This window comes from Manis pentadactyla, chromosome 7 (genome assembly GCF_030020395.1).
Source record: "Manis pentadactyla isolate mManPen7 chromosome 7, mManPen7.hap1, whole genome shotgun sequence".
Classification (NCBI taxonomy): Eukaryota; Metazoa; Chordata; class Mammalia; order Pholidota; family Manidae; genus Manis; species Manis pentadactyla.
Genome location: NC_080025.1, coordinates 3,734,392 through 3,757,154, shown reverse-complemented (window position 1 = coordinate 3,757,154; position 22,763 = coordinate 3,734,392). Strand labels below are relative to the sequence as shown.

Here is a 22,763-nt window from a genome sequence, read left to right as displayed (position 1 = left end):
CCACTGGTGCCTGTGACCTAGTCACAGGTTAAGGAAAAGCTACATTTCAGTGAGAGTTTGAGAACTAACGTATTTTTTCCCGTCGAGGTTCACGGACCCCATTGAGTCTGCCTGTGGACCTCAGGTTAAGAACATGGCTCGAGTGGTAGCCTGGGAGCCAGCCCATGCACAGGAGGGCTTTTTGATGCTCTGAACCTGACCTTGGCTGACACTGGCTCTCCTGAGTGGCTGTGGCCCGTCAGGTGCACGTGCCGGCCACGCTGCTGCTGCTGGGAAGGACATGCCTGTTCTGCCTGCACTCCGACCTGACCACACACAGCAAAGCCTCCAGGTTTTCTCCCTAAGGGCACTCTGGCTGGAGTGTTAGCATATTGTTAATCCCCGAAGCGTTAAATTTTAGTTGTCAAATGACCCAGAGGATTTACAGAGCCATAGAATTGAAACAGAAAAATCTTGGGAGTTAATACAACCCTTGAATTTCACATATGAGGATATCAGAGCTTAATCTTAAAAGGGAGGTGATTTGCCTGAGTCCAACATTGAGGGGAACTGATTTAATTGATCCTGGATAATATGTAACAAATTTATGGAATTTGAGGAAATCCCACCTACTAAAGAAGTTTTCATGTTCCTCTCTCAATCTTCTTATTTAAATTGATTTCTCTACATATTATAATTTAACCATTAATCATTCCAGTATGTTTTAAGTTTACTTTGAACATTGAAGTGGATATTTTATTTAAAAGAATAAATGCCAGTGATTGGAAACTGAATCACCTTTTAATAAAGCGAGATCTTCCCATCCAACTGTTTTATAATGAAAATTGTGTATATTTGGCTAATAGTTCAAAAATCAAGTAATACCAACGGAACTATTTTCCCTATGAAAAGGCAGAGAGTTTACAAGAGCAAGACCTCTTCCTCTTCGTTTGTAATAACAAAAATAAACCAAAGTCCTGACATATTTGTAGTATTTCTATTCCTAAAGGAAAAAACAGGAACTTTCATTGTACTTTAAAGTTAATGTTACTACCCCAGATATTTTACCAGCTTAGCACTGTGAAATCAGTTTCAGACACAGGAGACCGACAGCTCTCTCTAGGAAATACCCAATTAGGGTGGTGCCTCTGAAGTACCCAGGGGTCCTGTAACTGATCAGTTTTTCCCAGAGGGCTTCTGCAGCCCACAGTCCTGGTTGGACAGCACGCACCATGCTCGGATTTTTCCTGTTGCCTGGCTAGTGACCCCCCTACAGGAAGATAACAGACAAGCCAGGAGGGCGGAGCAGCTCGCTACACATGTCTGGCTGTTCTTATCAACTTATCATATAAGGAAAGGAAAGTGATTGATTCGGATCCTGACACCACAGAATCTGGGGGCAGAGAGACAAAGACGCTTTAACGCTGATCCTTAAAGTGAGCAGAGCCCACACCAGTGAGCCGGGCTCTTCTTCCCACCGCGCTCTGACAGTTTACTGCAGGACCGGAGAGAAGACAGCGTTAAAAACCAAGTTTGCTGCTAGCAAAGACTTCCACTGATGGACCTTAAGCCAAGGCTGCGGAGCCCTGCGCCTGAGAGGGCAGCTTAGGATTTGGGCTCCCACGTGCCTTAAATCTGCTAATCCGGTGTTTGTTCCCAGAGAAAGAAAGAATGTGGCAGATTGTTTTCTTTACTCTGGGCTGTGATCTTGTCTTAGCTGCAGCCTATAACAACTTTCGGAAAAGCATGGACAGCACGGGGAAAAGGCAGTATCAGGTTCAGCACGGGTCTTGCAGCTACACTTTCCTCCTGCCGGAGACGGACAACTGCCGCTCCGCTTCCAGCTCCTACGTGTCCAATGCTGTGCAGAGGGACGCGCCGCTCGACTACGACGACTCGGTGCAGAGGCTGCAAGTGCTGGAGAACATCATGGAAAACAACACTCAGTGGCTCATGAAGGTAGGAGAAAATCAGGTTTACTGGTTGAGCAGCTGGAGCCAGTAAGCTCGGCAGCTCGGTTTTAACAGCGGAGCGGGACGGGGGGTGGTTAGGGCAGGAGAGAGACGGTGGCTGACGCCTTTGATTGAATGAGTAGTCGTTCCTTTTATTCTTTCCCGGGGTGTAAAGGATCCGTGGGTGAGAAGTGAAAAGAATGCCAGAATCAATAGGGAACGTCTCTGAAGTTAGGGATCTTCACTTAATGAAGCAGAGAAGGGCACCGTCTCTGAAAAGCTGTAGGCTGTTTTGTTTGTTTAAGTAGTTAAAACTCAGTAACACCCATTACCAGGGATGTGATAAACTGGTGGCAGGCGTGTGAGGGAAGTGGTCAGCAACAGCGCGCCCAGCCAGGAAAAACGAGACAATCACGTTAATTACTGATACATAACGGATGGAGTAAAGTGCTTTACCAATTTCCTGAATTTATTTACTAAAATAGATCATGACTCTTGGTAAATGAGAGGAAGTTAAGTAAGGCAGACCTTATGTCTCTCAGAATCTCAGGGGTTTACCCGAAAGCGTTTGTAAGTGGGGGGGATGGCTTCCACATATCCCAGGGGTCTTTGGTGCCACAGCAGCTCAGCCCTGGCACTGGTGCAAAAGAGGACCCCCGTGGGATGGGTGCGAGGCATGCTGCTGCAGTTTGCTGTGACAAGGTGGTCCTGTTCTCGGGGCTACGATGATTCCAGTTTGGCAGGCTTTTTATGGAGAAGTGAACCCAAATAGAATATTGAAAGCTCACTTTTTCTTTCACAAATGGTCATTTTCACATGTAAACCTGAGAGCTACTCACGCAAAACCCAAAATCACCCTGAAATTTTCTCCATGTGGACCATATATATTCTAAAGAACATTTAAACAAACTGTGTGAACAGATTAATCAGTAAGTATTGTAATGACGTCACATCACAGTACTTACGCTGTAGGAAGGTGGCTATTTAAAGCCATATAGGAACTTCAGCAAAGCTGGTTCGCCTCATTCAAGACTTTGCCCCAGAACGGCATAATTACATTCTTGGTCTTTCAATTCACCATAAATCTTCTATCCAGACACTTTATCTTAATCTCAGAACAGACCTTGGCTTCTAATCTGTGTTCCTCATTAGCTTTCCTACTTGCAGAGAGGAAACAACTGAGCTATTCCTTGAGTCCTGAGCCTAAATGAATGAAAGCGCTCGGCACTGTATTTGCTCAGGAAGTAAGGTTAAGCTTAAAAAGCGTGCAGCACCACAGCTTCCAATATTTGGAAGACGAGCTGTATGTTAAGTATCTGCTCACTCTGACTTCCCATTTCTCTTTAAATTGTCATGCTCATAGCGAGTAACCTCCCCCATCTCACCGACACCCTGCGTGCCAGGGCTCACAGCCACGGCGAGAGATGAAGCACACACACACCGTGTGCAGTAAACATCCTAATCTGTCCGACTGGTAAATCCTCTCTCAAAGTAAACAGCTGAGAAACATAAAAGTGTCTTTTGCCAAATGCCAAGATGGCTAAATTGCATTTGCTTAATGAAACCCACGGTCAGTGTACCCGAAACTCCATAAGCAGAGCTCATATTACTTTCTTAGATAAACAACCCCCTTTTCTTGGATCTTTGAGACAGTGTTCAAAGAAGGAAAAGGACAAGGACTTCTACATGAGGTGACCAACATTTTTTCCTTGCCAGGTTTAGTTAGTAAATATTTGCACAGTAGCACAGTGGTATTTCCAAATTCTTTCTTTGGCTCATCTAGCTAACAATCACCGAGAAGGACTTGATGCTTATCTTCTCATTGGCTCAGCACCTGTGCTGGCCTTTCTCGGTGTCGCCTGCCAGTTTGTTCCCCACCCCCTGCTTCACACAGTTTACAGGCTTCTGGCTCAGGAATGAAAGCAGAGAAGCAAATATGAAACCAACTTTCAGTGATTAAACGTAACCTCTCTGTTTGTTTTTTATTTCTGTGTTCTGTCACCTGTGACAATAAACACTGCCTTTTCATGAGGGAGAAAATAATATATAATAGGATGATAGATACACCACAGGATTAAGGATCAACATCACAATGTAACACCTATTGATAGATTATCACAGTAAGAAAAGGCTCAGTCCTGTGTTTTTCATTGTTTTATGGATTTCCTCTTCTTTAGGGCTATTTTTTGGTTTGGTTTGGTTGGTTTTGCTTTTGTATTTCCTATCTCTCCCTGGTCAACACTAAAAATGAGAGGGAGGGAGGGAGGGAGAGAGAAACCCTTAAGGTTTTAAGAAAACTTGTCAGGGAAAAAAATAAGGCCAAGTTCTGGTTAATTTCAGGGCGGATGAATAGGGCTTCAGCTTCTGAGGCTAGCATCGCCTAAGAGCTCAGACTGAGAAAGCTGTTTTGCACATCATCAAAAGATGCCACCTGCCCCTTTAATCTGCCAGGCAAAGGAAGCCTCAGACTTCTGAATGAGTGCAGAGGAACATGAATGGAACAATTCAGGGCAGGCTGCTTTCTGCTTAGTGGTTAAACAAAGATAAGATCAATCCATGATGGTTAGTGCACCAGATACACCATGTGACCTAACAAATAGTCGATGTCACATTCCCTCGCTAATGCTACAACAGTGCTAAGCCTATGCCCCAGTGATATGAAACATACTTTATTAAAGCTGGCACATAACTTAGCAAAATGGAATTTATCTAGCCTAGAGACTGAATGTATTTTTTTTCCGATAAGAGGAAATAGGGAAAGGAAATAAACAATAATTCACACTGATGAAAACCTTAAGTTTATAAACAACTGCACGGTCTATTGTGCTTTAAAACACAGTGTTTTGAAAAATAAAGTTAATGCCTATGAAATTCATGTAAACATTTCCTCTGTCATTTTTTTTTTTTTTTAATGACAGAAGTACAGGCTGGGAACTGTAAAGCTGAATGGAGAGCCTTTTCTTTCTTTAAAACTACTAATATATCCTTTAAATAGGGTATGAGAACTACTATTCATCAGTTCAAGTACAGGGAACAATGCAGTTTTGCTCCTAAAAACAAAATTGCTGTTGATGGGAAAAACTGATAGTGAGAGGCTCAGATGAACTCAGACTGCGAGTGTCCCTCGCCCCGATCCTGAGTTAGGTCCCCCAACCCTGTGAACCCTGTTAGGGACTGTGTGTGTGTGTTACCATGTATGGTTGCATAACACTCCTCAGCTGTATATCCAAATCAAACAACCAGAGCTGCATTCAGTAAAGGAAAGAAAAAAATCCCCACCCCATCCACAGCCAATGGTCTCCTGCAGTGTTTGAGCAGAACCCCTATTCCTGTACTGTAACTGCCTGATGAACCTTGTATCATGAAATATGACTCTGCTCAGTATAAGAAGCCAATGTGCATTCAGACGAACTGGTTAAACCCTCTATTTAAGTTTGCAGGAAAATTATTACTATTGTTATAATTATGTATTAACATCATTATAGTAAGGGATGAAGAGATGATTAAAGTTTCACTGTGGTATGGGAAGTACATATATTTAAATCTGGGAAATGCAAGTATAATGTGATGTTTACTACATATGATGTAAGATTTATAGTACAATATGTGCTTACTATATGCTATATAAAATACAATAAATGTTTACCATAGATGCTAGATATAATTATATATATACATTTACATACACACACACATACATATATATATATATATCTCATATTTGTTTTCCATGGTAAGTAGCCTCTGCTTATTAAACAGGGCTAAACGACATACTGGATTAACTATGTAAGTACCATACTATGGGGAGATAATTACTTGTCTAGGAGGAAATGGACTTGTGTATACAGCCTCCATAGTATCTTACTTCCTGTTTAGACACTAGAGAGTCCATACAGTCTCCATGCTGAAATTTGAAAATCAGCTGATTTTCTTTACACTTTACAAATAGGTTGTAATCTAGAAGTTTATCTTTAAGCCAGTTACTGTATATGGAACTTGAAAAGGATAATGATCTTAAAAACGGTGACCAGATGCTTGAGCTAGCCTATAGTACTTATTTTAATTCATAAAATAACTGAGATTTTGTATACTTTTAATTGAACAATAGTTCCAATCAACCTTACCACCATATGGATACTTAAAAAAATAACAAAAATATTATGAAAGTAATATACAGGCAATGCAAAATTATAATGTCAAACTATTAAAACAGAAAATAAGAAGTAAATTATCCTTCCTCCTAATCTTTAGTTCCTCTCTTGGATGGGAGCATTTAGAGGTTATACTAGCCCTTTACTGGGACAAATTTTGTATCAAAATGAACAAATTTCCTTCTTAACATGCTCAGTGCCATTATAATATGATCAGAATCTTTTTGGCTCACAAATGACATGAAAAGAGGCTGGAAGAAAGATTTTATTTAGGGGAAAAGTGCAAAATTTGGAAGACTGAGGTAAAGGAGAAGAATATGGTAACAGTGTGTGTGTGTGTGTGTGTGCACACGTGTGTGTATGAGAAAGAGAGAGAGAGGTGGTGGGGGGAGATGGGAGAGGGGAGACCACCTGGGATGGAAAAAGGGTGGCATACGGCAGGACTGTTTTGACAGAAAGGAGGTAGTTTATATTATTGTTCCATATATTGGCCACCAAATAACATCAGGGCCTGCACAGCTCTGTGGGCTCCTGATTGAGATCAAGAAGGTATATGCAATGATGCATGAACGGGTACAGACTATTTCCAAATCAGGGGCTCATAATTTATAGACTGTCTATGTTATTTAATGATAAAGATAACTTAGCAAACTATTCTCTTATAATAAACATACATACATATATTTATTACATTAAGTATATATACTTCTATACCTATAAAATATAATTTGTATTTGTTATTAAAAAAGAAGTGTCTCATATATATATATATATATTGTCATAAATAAATATACACACACACTTTTCACTACGTGCTTCTGCGGCCTGAGGAAACTGACAATAAGGCTTTTCTCCTACACTGCTCTGGAGTTCTGACGTAGACAGGCACTCAACTTGGCGTCACACTTGTTACTAAGGCAACGGGACGGCATCAGGCAGCACGGTAACTCTGAGGCACTTTCCACACCTTACTTTGCTTTGTCCCAACAGTCTCTCTAGAACACAGGCAGGGTAGATACAATCCACCTACACCTTAATCACCTAAAAGCAGAGGTCAGGATAAGATCAGTGCGCTTTGGCACTTTAGAAGTCTTGCATGGATTGCGTGGAGAGGAAAAGCAGACCCGGGGAAAGCACGCAGGGCCCCTCCCTGACGAAGAGCAGAGTTCCCACGGACAGAGCCTGCGGAAGGCCGCTGAGAGACGTGTGGCTGAAGACGAGGACAGGGCCCCTTCTCAGCGCGCTGACGTGGCTGGGTGGGCACCGCTCTACCGCTCCCACCCCGTTTGGGGGTGTTCCGGTTCAGGGCAGGCGTCATCACAATTCATTTATTTGTTCAACAAATATTTATCGAGGTGTGTCCAGGCAGTGCTCTAGGTGCGTGGGGCAACCAGCGAGGCGAGGGCAACGGCTGAGGGTCTCGCCCTGGGGGACATGCTCATTGTACCGCCGCATTCTTGTTCCATGCTGCTGCCCGGTGTCACGTGGGAAGGGCGACACAAAACAGTGGCGGATGAAAGGGGAAAGAAAAACCCCATCGAGGCGATCAGGAGCATAGGAGATCAGGGTGTAGGGTGTGACGGTAAGCACTTTGGCCATGACATGAAATCAAAACTTTTTTTTATTAGTGCAAACCCATGTAAACTACTTCTGAATGGCCATTTTCCCTGGTAACCAAATATATGGTTATTGTAGGAAACAGCATACCAAGACCACACAAAAAATATTATGTACCATTTTATCATTCTGAAATATCCATCCTTAATACTTAATAATTACATATGCCTGTATATGTATGATTATTTTTAATACATGCTGTACGTACTGTATTATATACCCTTATACCTATTTGATAACTTGTACTTTTTTAATAAAAAATAAACAAGGAAGTGGGTCCAAGAGGTTAAGTAACTTGGTTGACATTCCAAGTCGGTAACGGGAGCAGTTCCTCCCCCGCAGGAGTCCCGTCCTAAGGCAGGTCAGTACAGGGCCTTCCGGGCACCCCTGAGCACTTTAGCAGTCCTGGAATATGATGGCTATTGTGAGGGTGAGTCTCCCATCTAGGACGCCACAAGCTACACATAGGTATAGCCAAGAATAACTCGGTGCCACGTGGAAATAACTAGATATTTCCTCATGAAACCACCTTTCTTTCTTATCCTAACCTTGGCACACACCAGCTGGCTGAAGATTTGAGACCTACTGAGCTTCCCCTGAGCAGTGGGCCTATTCACTTTGCCAGCACTGCTCCCTCGGCCAGTGAAAACCATGACCTCTGCCATCCTACTAGGAGGTTCCAGTTTAAAGCCCAGTTAAAGCCTCTGCGCACCCTGCCTTTGGGGGCCCTGGGCTGGCAATTACTTTGCTCCATTTCGTCCTCCCTGTGAGCAGCAATTCATGTGGCTATAAATGGCTTTACGAGTCTTTACATTAACCCGACAACTTAACACTGCAAAGTACTGGCATCCAATATTTCATATTTTAAAAACCCAACAACCAGACAAACTAAATACATATGTTAAGAATATAAACAGTCACTTTTTAATATATAATCTATATTTTTTTGGTGGACAATGAAATCATTTTGTAAGGGAAGAGATACTAAGATACAGAGGTCTTGAGAAATACATTATTTTATTGTGTTGACATGATGCACCATTTTATAGGTGCTGAATACACATAACAGCTACTGGTCTTTTAGGTACAGAATATTAATAAAAGTCTTAACAAGAAGGCAAGCATTCAATCTCTCCATTTCTCTGCTCTGCTCCATGCAGTCGAGACCATATTACCACCGGCTCACACACTCATGGTCCCCCTGATGTGCAGGCTGCTCCACCAGGCTGGCTTCGTCTGGTGACTAGCCTGGGGACAAAGCCTACCATCTGCATGTCTCCACCATCAGTACTCCAAGACGTGCATTAGCACCTTCACTATGGCTGTATGGTCACAATACCAGGGATGAGCCAAACCTCAAGGGCTAGCCTCTCTATGTCACGAATTAACATTTAGTATCGGGCTGAACATGTCCCACACCAGAGATTTCTATCTGGCAGCCAAAGGCACACGCTGGTAGGTAGGTTCAACAGCACAAGGGAAAAGATGTGGTGAAACTGCCTAATTTCATGAATCCCTAGCGAGGAGGCCACACCCTTCAGCGTGCCCTGCATGGGCCTTTACAAGGCAGCGAGTCTGAAGCTCTGTCTATTCCAAGCCGTGGACAGAGGAAATGGGGGGCCGCCCGAGGAGCCTCACAGGCCCTCAAGGCTACCATCCAGGTGCAAAAGGAAGAGGTGAAAACACTGACACATTTCAGGGGTGTCATTTCCGGCCCAAGCCAGCCCCAGGGAGTAAGCCAAACTAGTCAAATGTGTCCATGTTCCCCCAGATCTGGAGCCAAGGTGTTCTGGGCCGCAGGAGAGTTGTCTGGGACATGATTGACAAGATTCAAAAAAATAAACCATGTTTGCACATATGTTGAAGCTGTTATCCTTAGGTAAGCATGCCTTTCAAGTTATTTTCCTAGGATTTAGTGAACTATATAAGCAGTTGAGAGCTGGTGAGGGTAACTGGTGCAATCTAAAGCCACAGAATAAAAGGCTTGGGTTGTCATTGCATTTCTTTCTCTTTATATATAGTAAATGACTTTTTCAAAGAAGACAACATTTTTAGAGCAGTTTTATGTTCACAGCGAAATCAAGCAGAAGCTATGGAGACTTCCCATATATTCCCTGCCCCCACCAGCCACATCCCCCGAAGATGGTACATTCGGAACAACTGATGAGCCAATGTGGGCACATTATTATCACCCAGAGTGCCTCGTTTACATTAGGGTCGCTCCTGCTGGTGCAGACGCTGTGGGCTTGACATATGTTTGCTGCTACAGTATCATGCGGAGTATTTCCGACACCCTAAAAACCCTCTGGGCTCCCCTTGTCCCTTCATCTCTCCCTGCACAGAACCTCTGATCTTTGTGCTGTCCCTGTAGTTCTGTCTTTTCCAGTGTCACATAGTTGGAATCATACAGTATGTAGCCTTTGCAAATTGCCTTCTTCACTTAGTAAATGACTTTCATTTTTTTGTAAACACAATTAACTGCACATTTGCTTAGTGGCCCCTTGCCTTATTCAACTATGTTAGCTGGCTAAAATCCCCTACTGTGTACCTTTAGAAACATAAGGTTTTCTTACCTAGTGGGGACCTCAGGGGAATATTATATGCTTCAAACAAGATGGTAAGTGCAAAAGTGTGTTGGAAACCATAACAAGTCACACCATTGCAGGGACTATGATAATTAATTTTAATAGCAGCACTGAAAACATGCTTACCAAGAGCTGTACTATACCTCACATTAGAGATTATAATTCCACTCTTATCAGGTTAATCGACCTCACTTTATACCTCTGAGAAATACACCCCAAAGCACATCTTCACTCTGTAAGATAATGGACTTCCTTTCAACACAGAAAAGGACAATTTTAAGTGTGCATGTAAAACGTCTTTACTTATATCACATGGCTGAATGCCTCTGTAGAAATCCCTGTTCCAAAACTGCCCACGGCATCTTCTCGTGAACCCCCTACCTGCACTCCACTGTGCCCACAGGTAATGCTGTGAGCCCATTACAACTGTCAGACTGCACTGTTAAGCTTTGTATTGCTTCAGCTTTCAGTAAGTTTCAGGCGATGGTACTCTTCTACATGTCCTGTTTTTATAGAAGAAGGCAGGAACTAAATGAATATTAAGGGCCTCAAAACTACCTTCAGAGCAGGCATTCTGGGGTTAACCAGTCAACCCATACATCTCAGAAAAAAGACCAAAATTCCTAAGGGGCATTTTTTCCTCTGGGCTCCTAAAAGCATTTTCTCTGCCATTGGATTTGTGGAACCAACAGATATCATCAATTCTTGGCTATTTGTTGAATAATTATAAGCACTAGTCTGAAGATAATCAGAGTTTTGAGCTTTATTAACTAACATCTAGTCATTGGAATCTTGAAAAATTATTACATACAGATGTGGGTTAAAACTTCCCTTAAGCAAGCTGGTCTTCTTAATGGGAAACTCTGGTGCAAAAATGTTGCCGGAGAGAATATATTGTGCTGAGCCATATAAAACAACCAGATTCTAAGCACAAGCTAAATATCTATGCTTACAATTTGGTGGATGTGTCTGAAGCTCATGATTCCTTTAGCTTCTAAGGACTAGGCTCTTCATTCCTAAGAAAGAAAAGTTAAACTTACCCAGTTTTAATTTAAAGTGCTAGTAAGAGGATCCTCACCAGCACTGGTTTTAACTTAATGATAACAAGGAAGCGCTCTTAGGATGCAGGGACGGTTGGGATAGTTAAGTTATGACTTAAAGAATCAAGATTAATCAACACTATCCCCTCAAGTAACAGTTGGTTATTTTCTGATGTGTAATTAATTGTCTGTATTTTCAAATGGCTTATAACACATAAACCCATATGTGCTTTTTCCTCTAACCGGACAATGTTTAATGCCTGTAATTTATTTACCGTTACATGATTAGCCTGCCCCATGCAGCAACGTACAGATTAAACTGATATATATCACTTTTCCTTTCCCTTTCTTCATCCCAAAATACCACTACCATTAAAATAAATGGTCTCTGGAAGAGAAAGAAGAAAAAAAGAATGAGAATATTTGATGAATAAACAACCCTCCGCTTTTCTCTATCCATTTCAGTTGTAAGTGATTCAGACCCCTAAGCCAGCAGCACAGGTCAGCCCCAGCAGCCCCGGAGATGACCTGGCACCGCTCAATCGCCTCTTCAAACCCAAGGGGGCTTGCAGCTCATGACTATGACGCCAGAAGTTTGAGCTTGTTTAAGAAGTCTACTGGATTCTTGCCAACAGGACACTGTTTATATGACAGCAGTCGCTAGAGGTCAAAACAGAGAGAGGCATGTTCTCCCCTGTGGTGCTATGTAGCTGTCACTGTAGAATGACAGGTGACGATGCTGCTGGTCACCATCATGATAGCAGCAGGCATTCATCAGGTGCCTGTGACGTGGTGCCATCGTCCCATTCAATATCCTGATGGCCCACTTAAAGCAGATACTCTCTTCCTGCTTTATACAAGAAACTCAAGCCGACCGGTAACAGTTGGCAAAACTACCATCAAGTTTCTTTGTTTCAGCTCTTATAGTAACACAGATTTTCAAAAGATTGAGATGAAAATCCTCACATCCTTTTGTGTGCATCAGGGGAGCTAACTGGCTTCCCTGTTGTCCCCCTAACCTGCCATTCTGACACTGCACACAACAGTCATGCCCAGAGCACACCCCCCCCACCCCAAGGGGGAACAGATATGGGAACACAGGAAGTGGAAGACCGAATGGGGTGGATGCCACGGTGCTCAGGTTATCCCTGGGAAATGCTGAGAGGCGTTGAGACGCTAAGTGCCTTACTAGGTTCCATAGCAGGGATTTGAACCCAGGTGCATCTCGCTTCAAAGCCCTGCAATTAATGGTGGCGTTCCACCTCCTCCCAGCTTTGCTTTTCCACTCTCAAGACTGGGACATAGACTGATAAGCAGGACAGGAAAACCCGAATGATTTAAACCTCTGTAGGACTTGGCCCTTGTGTGAGTACAAATGGTAGCTGCCATCCTTGGGCATCTCAAGACACACACGTACCATAACAGCATGATGGCAGCAAGTAAAGTTTGGGGACAATGGCATGTAATTGGCTAGGTTCTCAGACATAGGGAGGGATTCATGAATTAGCAACTGAAGGTGAAAACTGAAGTGTAACTAACTCTTTTGAAGATTGTCCTTTATTATTTTTTTAAAGGCATAACTAGAATAAAATTAAAAGCCTCAAGTGTATAACAATATTTCTTATTACGTGTGTATATACTTTGTAATGGCCACCAGCCGGCTCCCTCCTGTCCTGTATCCCCTCCTTTCAAGGCCAGCCTACTCTGCCCCCTGTCACTATGTTAATTTTGCCAAGTTTCTTATTTCATTGGAACAGTACAGTATATATTCTTTAGTCTGTTTTATTATTTCTATGATACATTCATGTTGTGTTAAAATCTGCTCTTTTCCATTACTGTGTAGGTTTCATTGTATGACACTATGTTCCTGCTGTGCTACTATAGATGGATATTTGCCGGGTTTTTATGTGTGTGTCTTTCATGGAAGTCAACACTTCTTAATGAGACAAACGTGTATTGCTTTCCTTGTACTGTTATCTTTGAAATCTATACAGTTGGATTGATTTAAAGCTGCCTTGAATGGTTTTCAAGGCTAACCTACCTATAATGAATCCACTCTTCAAGAAACATGGTCTTGGTGTAAGTTCCTGAAGTGCCCAGAGAGAACACAGGAGGAACACCTTAGTACTGGTCAAAGGAGGAGGCTCCCCTGAGGCTGTAACCGGAGGTTCACACGACAGGGTGGGGGCAAAACAAAGGGCCTGGCAAGTACCCGCCCGCCACTCCTGGACTTCCGGTCCTCACCGCTCCCCTGACCACACCGTAGCGTTCCAGAATCATCAGGAGAGAGGGTTCTACACAGTTTTCCAAATTAAGCCTTGTTCTGGGAGCACCAGGGTTTTTCTCTTTTCTCAAATCGTTCTGACAGTACTGTGCCTTGACTCGCGTGATCACTGTCGCTAGGAGACTCCAGCAGGTGTACTCTGAGCTCCTCTCCCGGTGTGGGCCGGGCTGTCCCCACTCTCCGAGCAGCTGTGGGGACCAGAGATGCCTACAAAGGGCCAGGCAAGTCCGGGAGCTGCCTCTCTGAGGATGGAGAGGGGAGCCCATGGCCAGCGGAGAGGGACTGACCCGAGGACTCACACCCCAGGTCTGGGTTTACCACTGTCATTTCCGGGAAATTTCCCAGGCTAGCGTGGACCTTCCCCCAGAGGCACCCATGCTCCAGGGGCTAGTGGTTCAGGGGTTTGGGAACAATGCAAAGAGCGCTACGGTCAGGTCTGCGCATGCCACCTGGAAAGTGCTGGGATGCAGGACACGCATTTTGGACAAAACCTTCACTTACGTTCTAACTTTGGCCTCCTGACACCAAAGCCCGTCCCGAGTCACTCTGGAAGAGGGCCAAGATTCCAGGGGAACCAACCAGTCATCATCTGAACCCCACAGAGCGGCCAGAACCCCAGCGTAGGTCCTTCCGCTGAGGGGATTCGACAAGGACGCTGAGCCGCAAAGTGTAAGCTGGCATTTAGACCAGAAATCACTTTGATTGGAAACCAGAGCCTACGGGAGGGAAGCTTTCAAGAATTCACTACCACTGATAAAATTAAACTGGCTTGGAGGACTCAAGGCCAACAGCAGGAACCACAGTGACTTTTGGTTAAAAATGGGTCAGATGACTCCTATTTTGATTGAAACAAACCGTAACAATTGGAAAGCCTCTGCTACTGCTCCCTTCCTGGGTCCCCCCGCCCCTCCTCCCCACTTCCAGTGTGCGTCCCCACCCCTCTGTCCCAGCCTGTTCCCAATGAATGAGTTGGTTTAGATGTGCTGGTCTTGAGTCCTAGGTGACTGCCGTGGATGAGGTCCTGTGGCTCTGAACAAGAGGTGATGGGCAGGCGCCACGGTCATGCACCATCACTTGAGCCGAAGCACAGTGAGCTGGCCGCTCTGTGACGGCCCTCACCCCACTGAGGGAGAAATATCTCCTGAAATGATTTTTTTCCTTCAAGTCGTGAGTAAAAATTCAAGCATGCAGAAGAAAAAGTTGATTCTGAATGACATGCTTTTTATAACTCCCGGCAGTGGAGTGAAAGGCGAGAGGAATTTTCCACTAGCTTCCATTGGAGTAGATTGCATGCAAGGCGGTGGGCTGGGGAGAGGGGCAGACCTCCAGAACGGAGGCTAATTATGGGAAAATGATTCAAGTCTCTTGTACTTCAACCACAAGCATTTGGAGAATCACACTGAAAATTTACTTCCCAAACTGCTTTGGTGTTCAAGTAAATCTGGCTTTTCTGTATGTTATAAGATGATTTCAACTTGGAACAAGGGAGGATGGCAAGCAGGCAAACTATAAATTACATGGAGAAATGGGCCGCATCACTTCTGCACCTCCACTCGGCCACAGGAGCACACAGGCCTGAGGCCCCGGCCGGTCCCGCAGGCCGGGTGCCGCTGCTCCAGGGGCCTCCCTCTGGAAGAGCACAGAGCTTACAAGGGCCGCCCGAACGGGGTCGAGGCAGCTGGACTTCAAGAAACATGGCTGTTTTTCTTAATGGTTTCGGAAGTTAGGCGAATACTCAAGTATACATATTAATGAAGATCTTATAGAATTTACTAGGTTTTCTTGATTTACTGGTATTCTGACAAACATACCAGATTATAGAGGCTGCAATTAAAGACAGTATCTGGATTGGAAGACTGGAAGGAAGAGGGTGGATTGAGATCCTGCCCTACCAAATTCAAGGTTTTAGACAAGATGTTCTAAAACCTAAGGATCCCCAGTTAGTTATAAATGGAATATATCTGCCATCTAGGCATGGCCCACCTTCTCAGACTCCGCCATCGGACTGGACCTCGCCAACTCTCTTCACAGGTCTGCTCTGACTTCGGCATGTCACCTGCTTCTTACAGCCACACCCACCGAAGCCGCTGGGCACAGCGGCACAGGAGCTTGGAAACTGTGAGCTACAGGAGCTACTCATTCTTCAGATGTTAAGCTGACTGTGGGGTTTCCTTTGGACATTTAAACAATCTCCCAGTGTTCCCACAAGTTCGCTGCAGGACCCCCAGGGGACCTCAGCAGTTTGGGAACTGTGCTAATTTGTTTCATTTCGTTTTCACACTAACGTGGCACAGTAGGCATTTATATACCTCTTTTGGCAACGAGAAATCTGAGATGAAAATAGGCTGGCGTGGTAGCTAAAATGCAGTTTGCATCCCAAACTTGTGCTATACTGACAACCGCACGACAGCTTCAAAAATCAGAAATGTAGTTCTTCCCAACCGAACGCCAAACAGATCAAGCTACTTGACGCAGATTCTATCATGTTGCTCGTAAGCAAGAGCTACCTGAATTGGAGTAACTCGGAATATGGTTGGATTCAATAGACAAGGTCATTTATTTCACTTTTCTCAGTGATTTTGTTGTATTCATTCCAATGGGCAATGGATAGCACAACTATTCAGAGAATAAATCATTTTCTTCCTACACTTGAAGCCACTAAATGCCAACAAAACGCAACCCATGACTCAGACATTTATTTATTTATTATTTATTTTTAGACTAATGGGAACTGCATGAATTCTTTCTTAGTCTTCTAAGAGCAAATGCCTTTTATGCTTGATCCGGAAAGAATCAAGTTTCGGAATGTTAAATCACCAATTTACCTAACTGAATACCTTTAACCCTCTTTGGGCAGCTGGAATAGCTTAATCTATAGCTCTCTGCAGTCACTTTAAAAATCAGTTTTTCAAAGTTCAGTTCTTTAGACAGTGTTTAGGTATAGGCAGATGACATCTTCAGACAGAGGCGATAAAACTGCATAGTAACTAGGGTTGTAATACCAAAGTAAAATTTGTGAAACACTTCATTTTTAATATCCTTTTCTTTTAAAAATCTTTTTTTTCATTGGGGTCTAAAACATACAAAGTATGTAAAGTAAATACTAACCTTAAATTGATAGTTTCCTGAACTTTTAAAATATGTATTTACTCCTATAACTAGCACGGAGATCAAGACATAAGACACTTCCTTACCCAGAAGATCTCAGGGTGCCCCCTCCCGGTGAATGACCTCTCCTGTACAACCCCAGCCCCCACAACACCTCCCACCCAGGAGCCAGTATGTTCACTTCTGTCACCATCAGTCAGTAAGTTGGGTCTATTCTTGAACCTGATATAAATGGGATCATATGGCAATTACTCCTTTGTGTGTGGCATCTTTTGCTTCACATGACGCCTGGGACAACACTTAAACAGCAATCTGTTGTACCATTAAAAAAAAATGAATTGCAGTGCATTAACAGATCAAATCAGTCTCCAAAGAGCAACATTTACAAATCACGCTAATAATTCTACTGTGACAAAGAAACTAGTGCCCAGTGCCCACTGAAAGTGTTATTTAGCAGTTTCAATTTGGTGTCACATAATTGGCCACAAAACTATTTCCAACCCTCATGATCTGGACACTTCAACAGATTTTATATATAGCCAGTTAGTAAGAAAGACAGTTTCTTTTATGCCAAGGGGTAACTACATGCTATATCTGTGTCTTTATTTAAATGAATTCCTTCTTAGAGTGAAATTTTATGCAAAAAGTACTTTAGGATAAGTAACTAATCCACAGAAATAAGATAATGTGCATTGAAACATCTGGAGCAGAGACACCACTTTGTGGCCACACTGTGCTTACCAATTACTCAATGGTCAGAGAGAAAGTGACTCCCTAATATATGAATGATACAACCCAAAACAAAAGATTGAAATAAATTTCCTCTAAAAACGAGGCAGAAACATCATCCCTAGAACTGGTATTTTATAAAGAAAGTTTGATGCAACATTATTTTTGAAGCAAGATACCCTCTTATGCTGGATCAGGAGGCCTTTAGAAGCTATAGTTAGAAGCTTGCTGATTTGTCCAAAGTCGTGATCACCCTTTGCAGGTCCCAGCTGAGGCTCTCTTCTCGTGGACTCAGCAAAGCCGGAGCTTCCCAACGGGTCCCCTGCACCACGAGCCGCAGACTAGGGGAGCACGCTTCAGGCTTTTCCCTGGCCTCCAAGGTGAACAGCAGCCCCACAGCCTGACTAGCAATGTTTCAACAGTGAACAGTAAATACCTTGATGTGTACTTAATACGCTTCCTATCAAACTTCAGATAAAGAAAGAATCAGTTTTTTTAAAAAGGCCACACAGTTCTGTCTTGGCACATAATTTGGGTGTTGAATATTGTTTTGCTTTAGCGGCACTGTTTCTGGTTAGAAAAAGATTTTACCACTGATCAGGTTTAAAATAAGTTGTTAACATGCTTAAAAATGCATTATGGCTTTGGAAATTAATGTACAAAACAAAGCCCAATTAAATAATTTGTATTTCTAATGGGAATTAAAATAAAACAGGACTGACCACTTTTGGTTCACTTTGCTTCTGTAAAGCACAGGCTAGTACACAATTCCTTAAAGTATGTGCACATGGGCCACTGAATTATGTTAATAAATACAAAAATATGAAAAATTTGTAGCTTTAAACACTGGCAAGAATGAGGACTGAACCAGAGGTCAAATAGAGTACAGAAGGAGAGAGAGACTTTTGCCTCTAAATGGTTCAGAAAAGCATAAAATATTTCATGTTATAAACTCATAAAATTAAAAAAGCTGCAGCTATAGCTTTAGGAACTTGAAAATCAAAATGAAAACAACACACTTGCCTCAATGTTTCCCAGCACTATGACCACCACAGCAGCTGTCGCCTGTGGTCTGGATGGCACTGGACCACTGACGACGTGTGAGGCTGCAGTTCCAGGGCACCCCCGCCACGCCCTGGGCGCCAGACCCCTTGCTCACAGGAATGTCGAATCGGTGGAGGGACCACACAAATCTATGTTGTATCCACTTATTCAAATCCACGGTAGGATAGACAGGACGGTGTTCGGGTAAGAGATTTTGAACGGTGCATAAGACAGCCATCAGCCCCACTAAGGATATACGATACAAACACACTTCAGTGACAGTGGGTCAGTGGTACATCATCACATACACAGGTTGGAATACTTTATGGCTATGTTTTCATGCAAATGAACACAATATATTTGTTGCCTCTTCCAATATGATGCCCAGAGCTCTCCATTGGAATTCCTCCTGCTTTTCGGGCTGTTGGCAGAGGAGACGAAGGAGCATAAGGGCCAGGACAGGCTGTTCTGATGTGCAGCTCAGCGGGGCCCACGCGGCCCAGTGCTGGGACTTCTCGGCATTCCCATCTGCGTTCCCACAGGCTCCTCCCCGCTTTCCTTCCAAGACTCACCAGAAGCTTCCTGCTGGCCTTAGGAAGCACTGGCCTGTCCTGCAAGTATCTTCAAGACAGAATGCATTTCAATTCCTTTAGCTTTTTCCCCTTCCTGACCATCTCGTGTAGTCATTGTGACACTGTCCATTTATCTCAGGTCAAAAAGAAAAAAAAAAGGACTGCTCCAAAGATGATCATGCTGTTTTTCACTAGAAATATACCCAGGATTTTAGCAAACCCACACAATGCAGAGAGACAGCAGAAACAGGACAGATAAAGAGACATAAATAGATGCTGGGTCTCAACTGAAAAATCAATGCTAACACTTGGTAACAGTTTCTCAGAAGAGTAGAGGCATGACACTGGTACAAGTGTGGGACGAGGCGCTGGCGACCAGGGTTCAATTTTCACTGTCTTACGGGTTAGTGCTGTGATCCAGGCCCAGTGTTCTCAATTCATAAAATGAGAGAGCTAAATATTACTGATATTACTGACTTTTAAAGCCCTTTTTCCCTTTGATGGCCTTTGAAGGTCTATCATCCCACAGGGGAGTGAAAATGGATGGATATCTCTACCTCCATGCATAAAGACCTGAGTATGTTTATAAATATGTGTATGATTATGAATATATATGTTTTAAAGATTCTGTTTGCCACAGCAAAAACACTGAAATATTTTTTCTCCTTCATTTTTATCTCAGTGTACCTTAATTTCAGAGAGGCAAGAGCACTTTAGTTTCATTAAAAAAGAAATCCCCAGTATTTTGTAGACTAAATTCATCAATGTCATTTCCAGAGCTGCACTTCAATTGCTCCCATCTGTATAACTGAGATTTGGTTCACTGCATAAAGGGGAGAATAGTTTTATCTTCCCTTTCTGCCTCTGCAGAAGCAAGCTGCACAGGTGTATCTCAGTGGTGGACAAACAGCCCGGGAAGCAGCCCAGAGCAGAGTCTGCAGGGGGTTGGGCAGGGCAGCCCCCACTTGTCATGCTCCCCTCCCATCCTCCACTTGCAGCGCAGGTTTCTAGTCTCCAGTCTGTTGGAAACCCTGTCGTTTTTCAGAGTGGCTGCTTCTTCGACAGCTCTCGCCTGTGATACACCAGCAAGGACAGGTCTCCCACGCACCAACCTGACGCCAGGGCTTCCCCTCGGGTCCCATGCGCTGGCCGGCTCAGCCCATGTCCCATCCAGCAGACGGCACCACGCGCTGTGGGCGAGGCGGGAGGCGCCCTGGCCCCGGTCTGCTCTGTACGCCAGGCCTGAAGGCACCTCCCTGTGACCTCAGGGAGCCCCTCCTGGGACAACTTCGATCCTCTCGGCCCCACCTCTTCCAGCCGCCTCCGTGGGGAGCGGTCCCAGCAGGCTTCAGCAGCCGGCAGGCCACCACAGGCCTTGCGTGGCCTGTCCTCAGCCCCTGCTCCCTGCCTGACCCCAGCAGGCCGGGGTCACCTTGTCACAGCTCCCGCAGGGACAGCTAGAGGTGTGGGAGTCCTTCCCCATGAGGCCAACCTGTCCCATGAGGGATGGGAGCCGCTCCTGCTGGCCCCCAGCGGGCAGTTTCCTACGGCTCCCAGGAGGTCTGGTGGGATTTTTCACCTATCACCACAGTGGTGGCCGGCTGAGTCCACATGTTCGCACCGGCCCCCTCCTCCTGGCTTCCCCCTCTTTCCCCACACTGCTCCCTGGGACCACTTCCCAAACAAACTTCCTGCACACAGGCCTTTGTCTCAGGCTCTGCTTTGAGGGAAACCCAAGCTAAAGCAGTGTGAGAATCAAGTGAGATCAAAATACATCTCTATCTACGTGTGTATCTAGGCAACGTGCAACTGTAAATCCTTACAACTATTTTTGCTGTACATAAATGTACACACGACCTTAGAGTATCTGCTGCACGTGTATTTGCTCCTTGACTCACGTGTATCTGTCAGGTGCTGAGAGCCAGGGCGCTAGTAGATACGTGGCTAAATACATAGGTGCCCTGGGCGCCCTGGAAGCTACACATGCATAAAATGTGGTGCCTTTTCCCATATGAAATGCCCAAGCCAATTTATGTTACCATATTGCCTAATTCAGCTTGCATATATTTATAATGGCTGCTACTGATGATAAAGAGCCATTGCAAAATGACTGAAACATTTGAGGGGGAAAATACATTTCCTCCTTAGATGTTGGAGTGATGGTAAGGGAAACACACAGAGGGAGAGATGTATGTGTGATAAACCCCCAATTAAACCACTAAAGGGAGTGCGGAGCTCCCACAAATACACACAAAGAACTGTGCCTGGATGGCGCCCAGATACACTGCTGTGCTCCAAGTATTTTAAATTTCCTCTCTCTCAGGAGTAGGGGGACAAGCTGTTCACTTTGGTGCGGCAACCTTGGTGCCTGTGACGATATTCCTCTTCACGTCCTGGCCTTTACAGTCGTCCACATGTGCACTGATGAAAATAGCAAAGGCTTATGTAGACACTGTGTCAGAAAACAGAAAGCCACTCACCAGTCACAGAAAAAATGACACAAATCAGTCACAGGAAGTGCCTGGAAGACCCTACTTGGGTGGGGGGCGACTACACAGCTACGGTAGATGGAAGCAGGTCCACTTATGAAGCACGTGAAAACACAGATGAGCAGGGCCAGGTCCTCGCACTACCACAGGGGCTTCCACTGGGCGCGCAGAGCCAGGACCAACACTGCACAGTGGATGGAGGCAGGTGGCCTGGATGTGGGCTTTCTGGGCTATACAGACTTAAGCACGGCATCGACGCAAAGACGACAAAATGAGCGGCTCTGCAGCCCCTGGGCATTTGGACGTCAGGACCGCGCTGGGCGGTGCCTTGACCCTGCCACCTGCATGTGCTCAAGAGGGCACAGGCCTGCGGCAGACAGCGCCTCTCCGGGCCTTTCCCCCTTCCACCTCTGTTTCTCTCCTTAAATACTGCTGGGGACACAAATGCTTAGACAGTGAAACCTCTAGATATTACAAAACAAAAACAAAAGCTTTATAAGGACAGGGAGGAAAGCCCAGTTTTGCCACTTTTCTGTCTGAAGACCTCAAAAGATGTTTCAGTTTCCTCATGACAGGGAACCAAGAACATTAGGTCAAAAGCCTTCTAAACAGAATATCCCTGGACTTAATAATCTTGTATTCAAGTTGTCAGACCCATTGTAAGAGCAAACGCTTTCCTTGCTGTTCCTAGGGCGCATGGCTGGGGAAGAGCTGCAGAATTTCTATATCCCAAGCCAGCAAGAACACAGACCTGCAGCGTCAGATCTGCAAATCAAGGCAACAAATACGAAATGTATTTTGGTATTAAAAGGCAACACAGTGCAATGGGGAACTTTGAGGAGGGTGTAACTGGGGAAATGGCTCGAGGCAAAGGGAGACAGACACAGGCGGGGTGGAAGAGCCCAAGCGGTCTCAGCCAGGAGGCAAGGTGCAAGCAGGAAACGGAGTGCATGGTGCCCAGCGGTGAAGCCTGCCCTTCCTCTTCTGGGCAAAGGCACAAGGGAGTTAACGAGCTGCAAGGGATGGAGTCTGCACTGTGCACCGTAACTTGGGCTGGGATGGTGGCACAGGGGTAGGGGCTGCATGACCATCCCAGAGAGAGGGGATGGTAGACTGTATCAAGTTGAGGGACTGCTGAGGAAGGAAAAAAACATTGTTTTGGGGGGGTGTGGTGGGAAAATGGACATACAAAATACATTTCGTATCTTGTGTC

The 22,763-nt window shown here is 44.6% G+C and overlaps 2 protein-coding genes across 10 annotated transcripts in view; one reads left to right on the top strand and one right to left on the bottom strand.

Moving 5' to 3' along the window:
* The window catches only part of MCPH1 (microcephalin 1), a 190,415-nt gene that overhangs the window by 54,515 nt on the left and 113,137 nt on the right, over nucleotides 1–22,763 (bottom strand). The gene's annotated exons all lie outside the window — the stretch shown is intronic.
* The window catches only part of ANGPT2 (angiopoietin 2), a 50,731-nt gene continuing 28,814 nt past the window's right edge, over nucleotides 847–22,763 (top strand). Inside the window, exon 1 of one of the 6 annotated variants that reach the window (XM_057505052.1) lies at nucleotides 847–1,938. In XM_057505052.1, the coding sequence (XP_057361035.1) occupies nucleotides 1,651–1,938 (288 nt within the window). In that variant the 5' untranslated portion in view covers nucleotides 847–1,650. The remainder of the gene's footprint in view (nucleotides 1,939–22,763) is intronic. The other 5 variants (XM_036898222.2, XM_036898220.2, XM_036898221.2 and 2 more) reach the window with 5 other exon arrangements.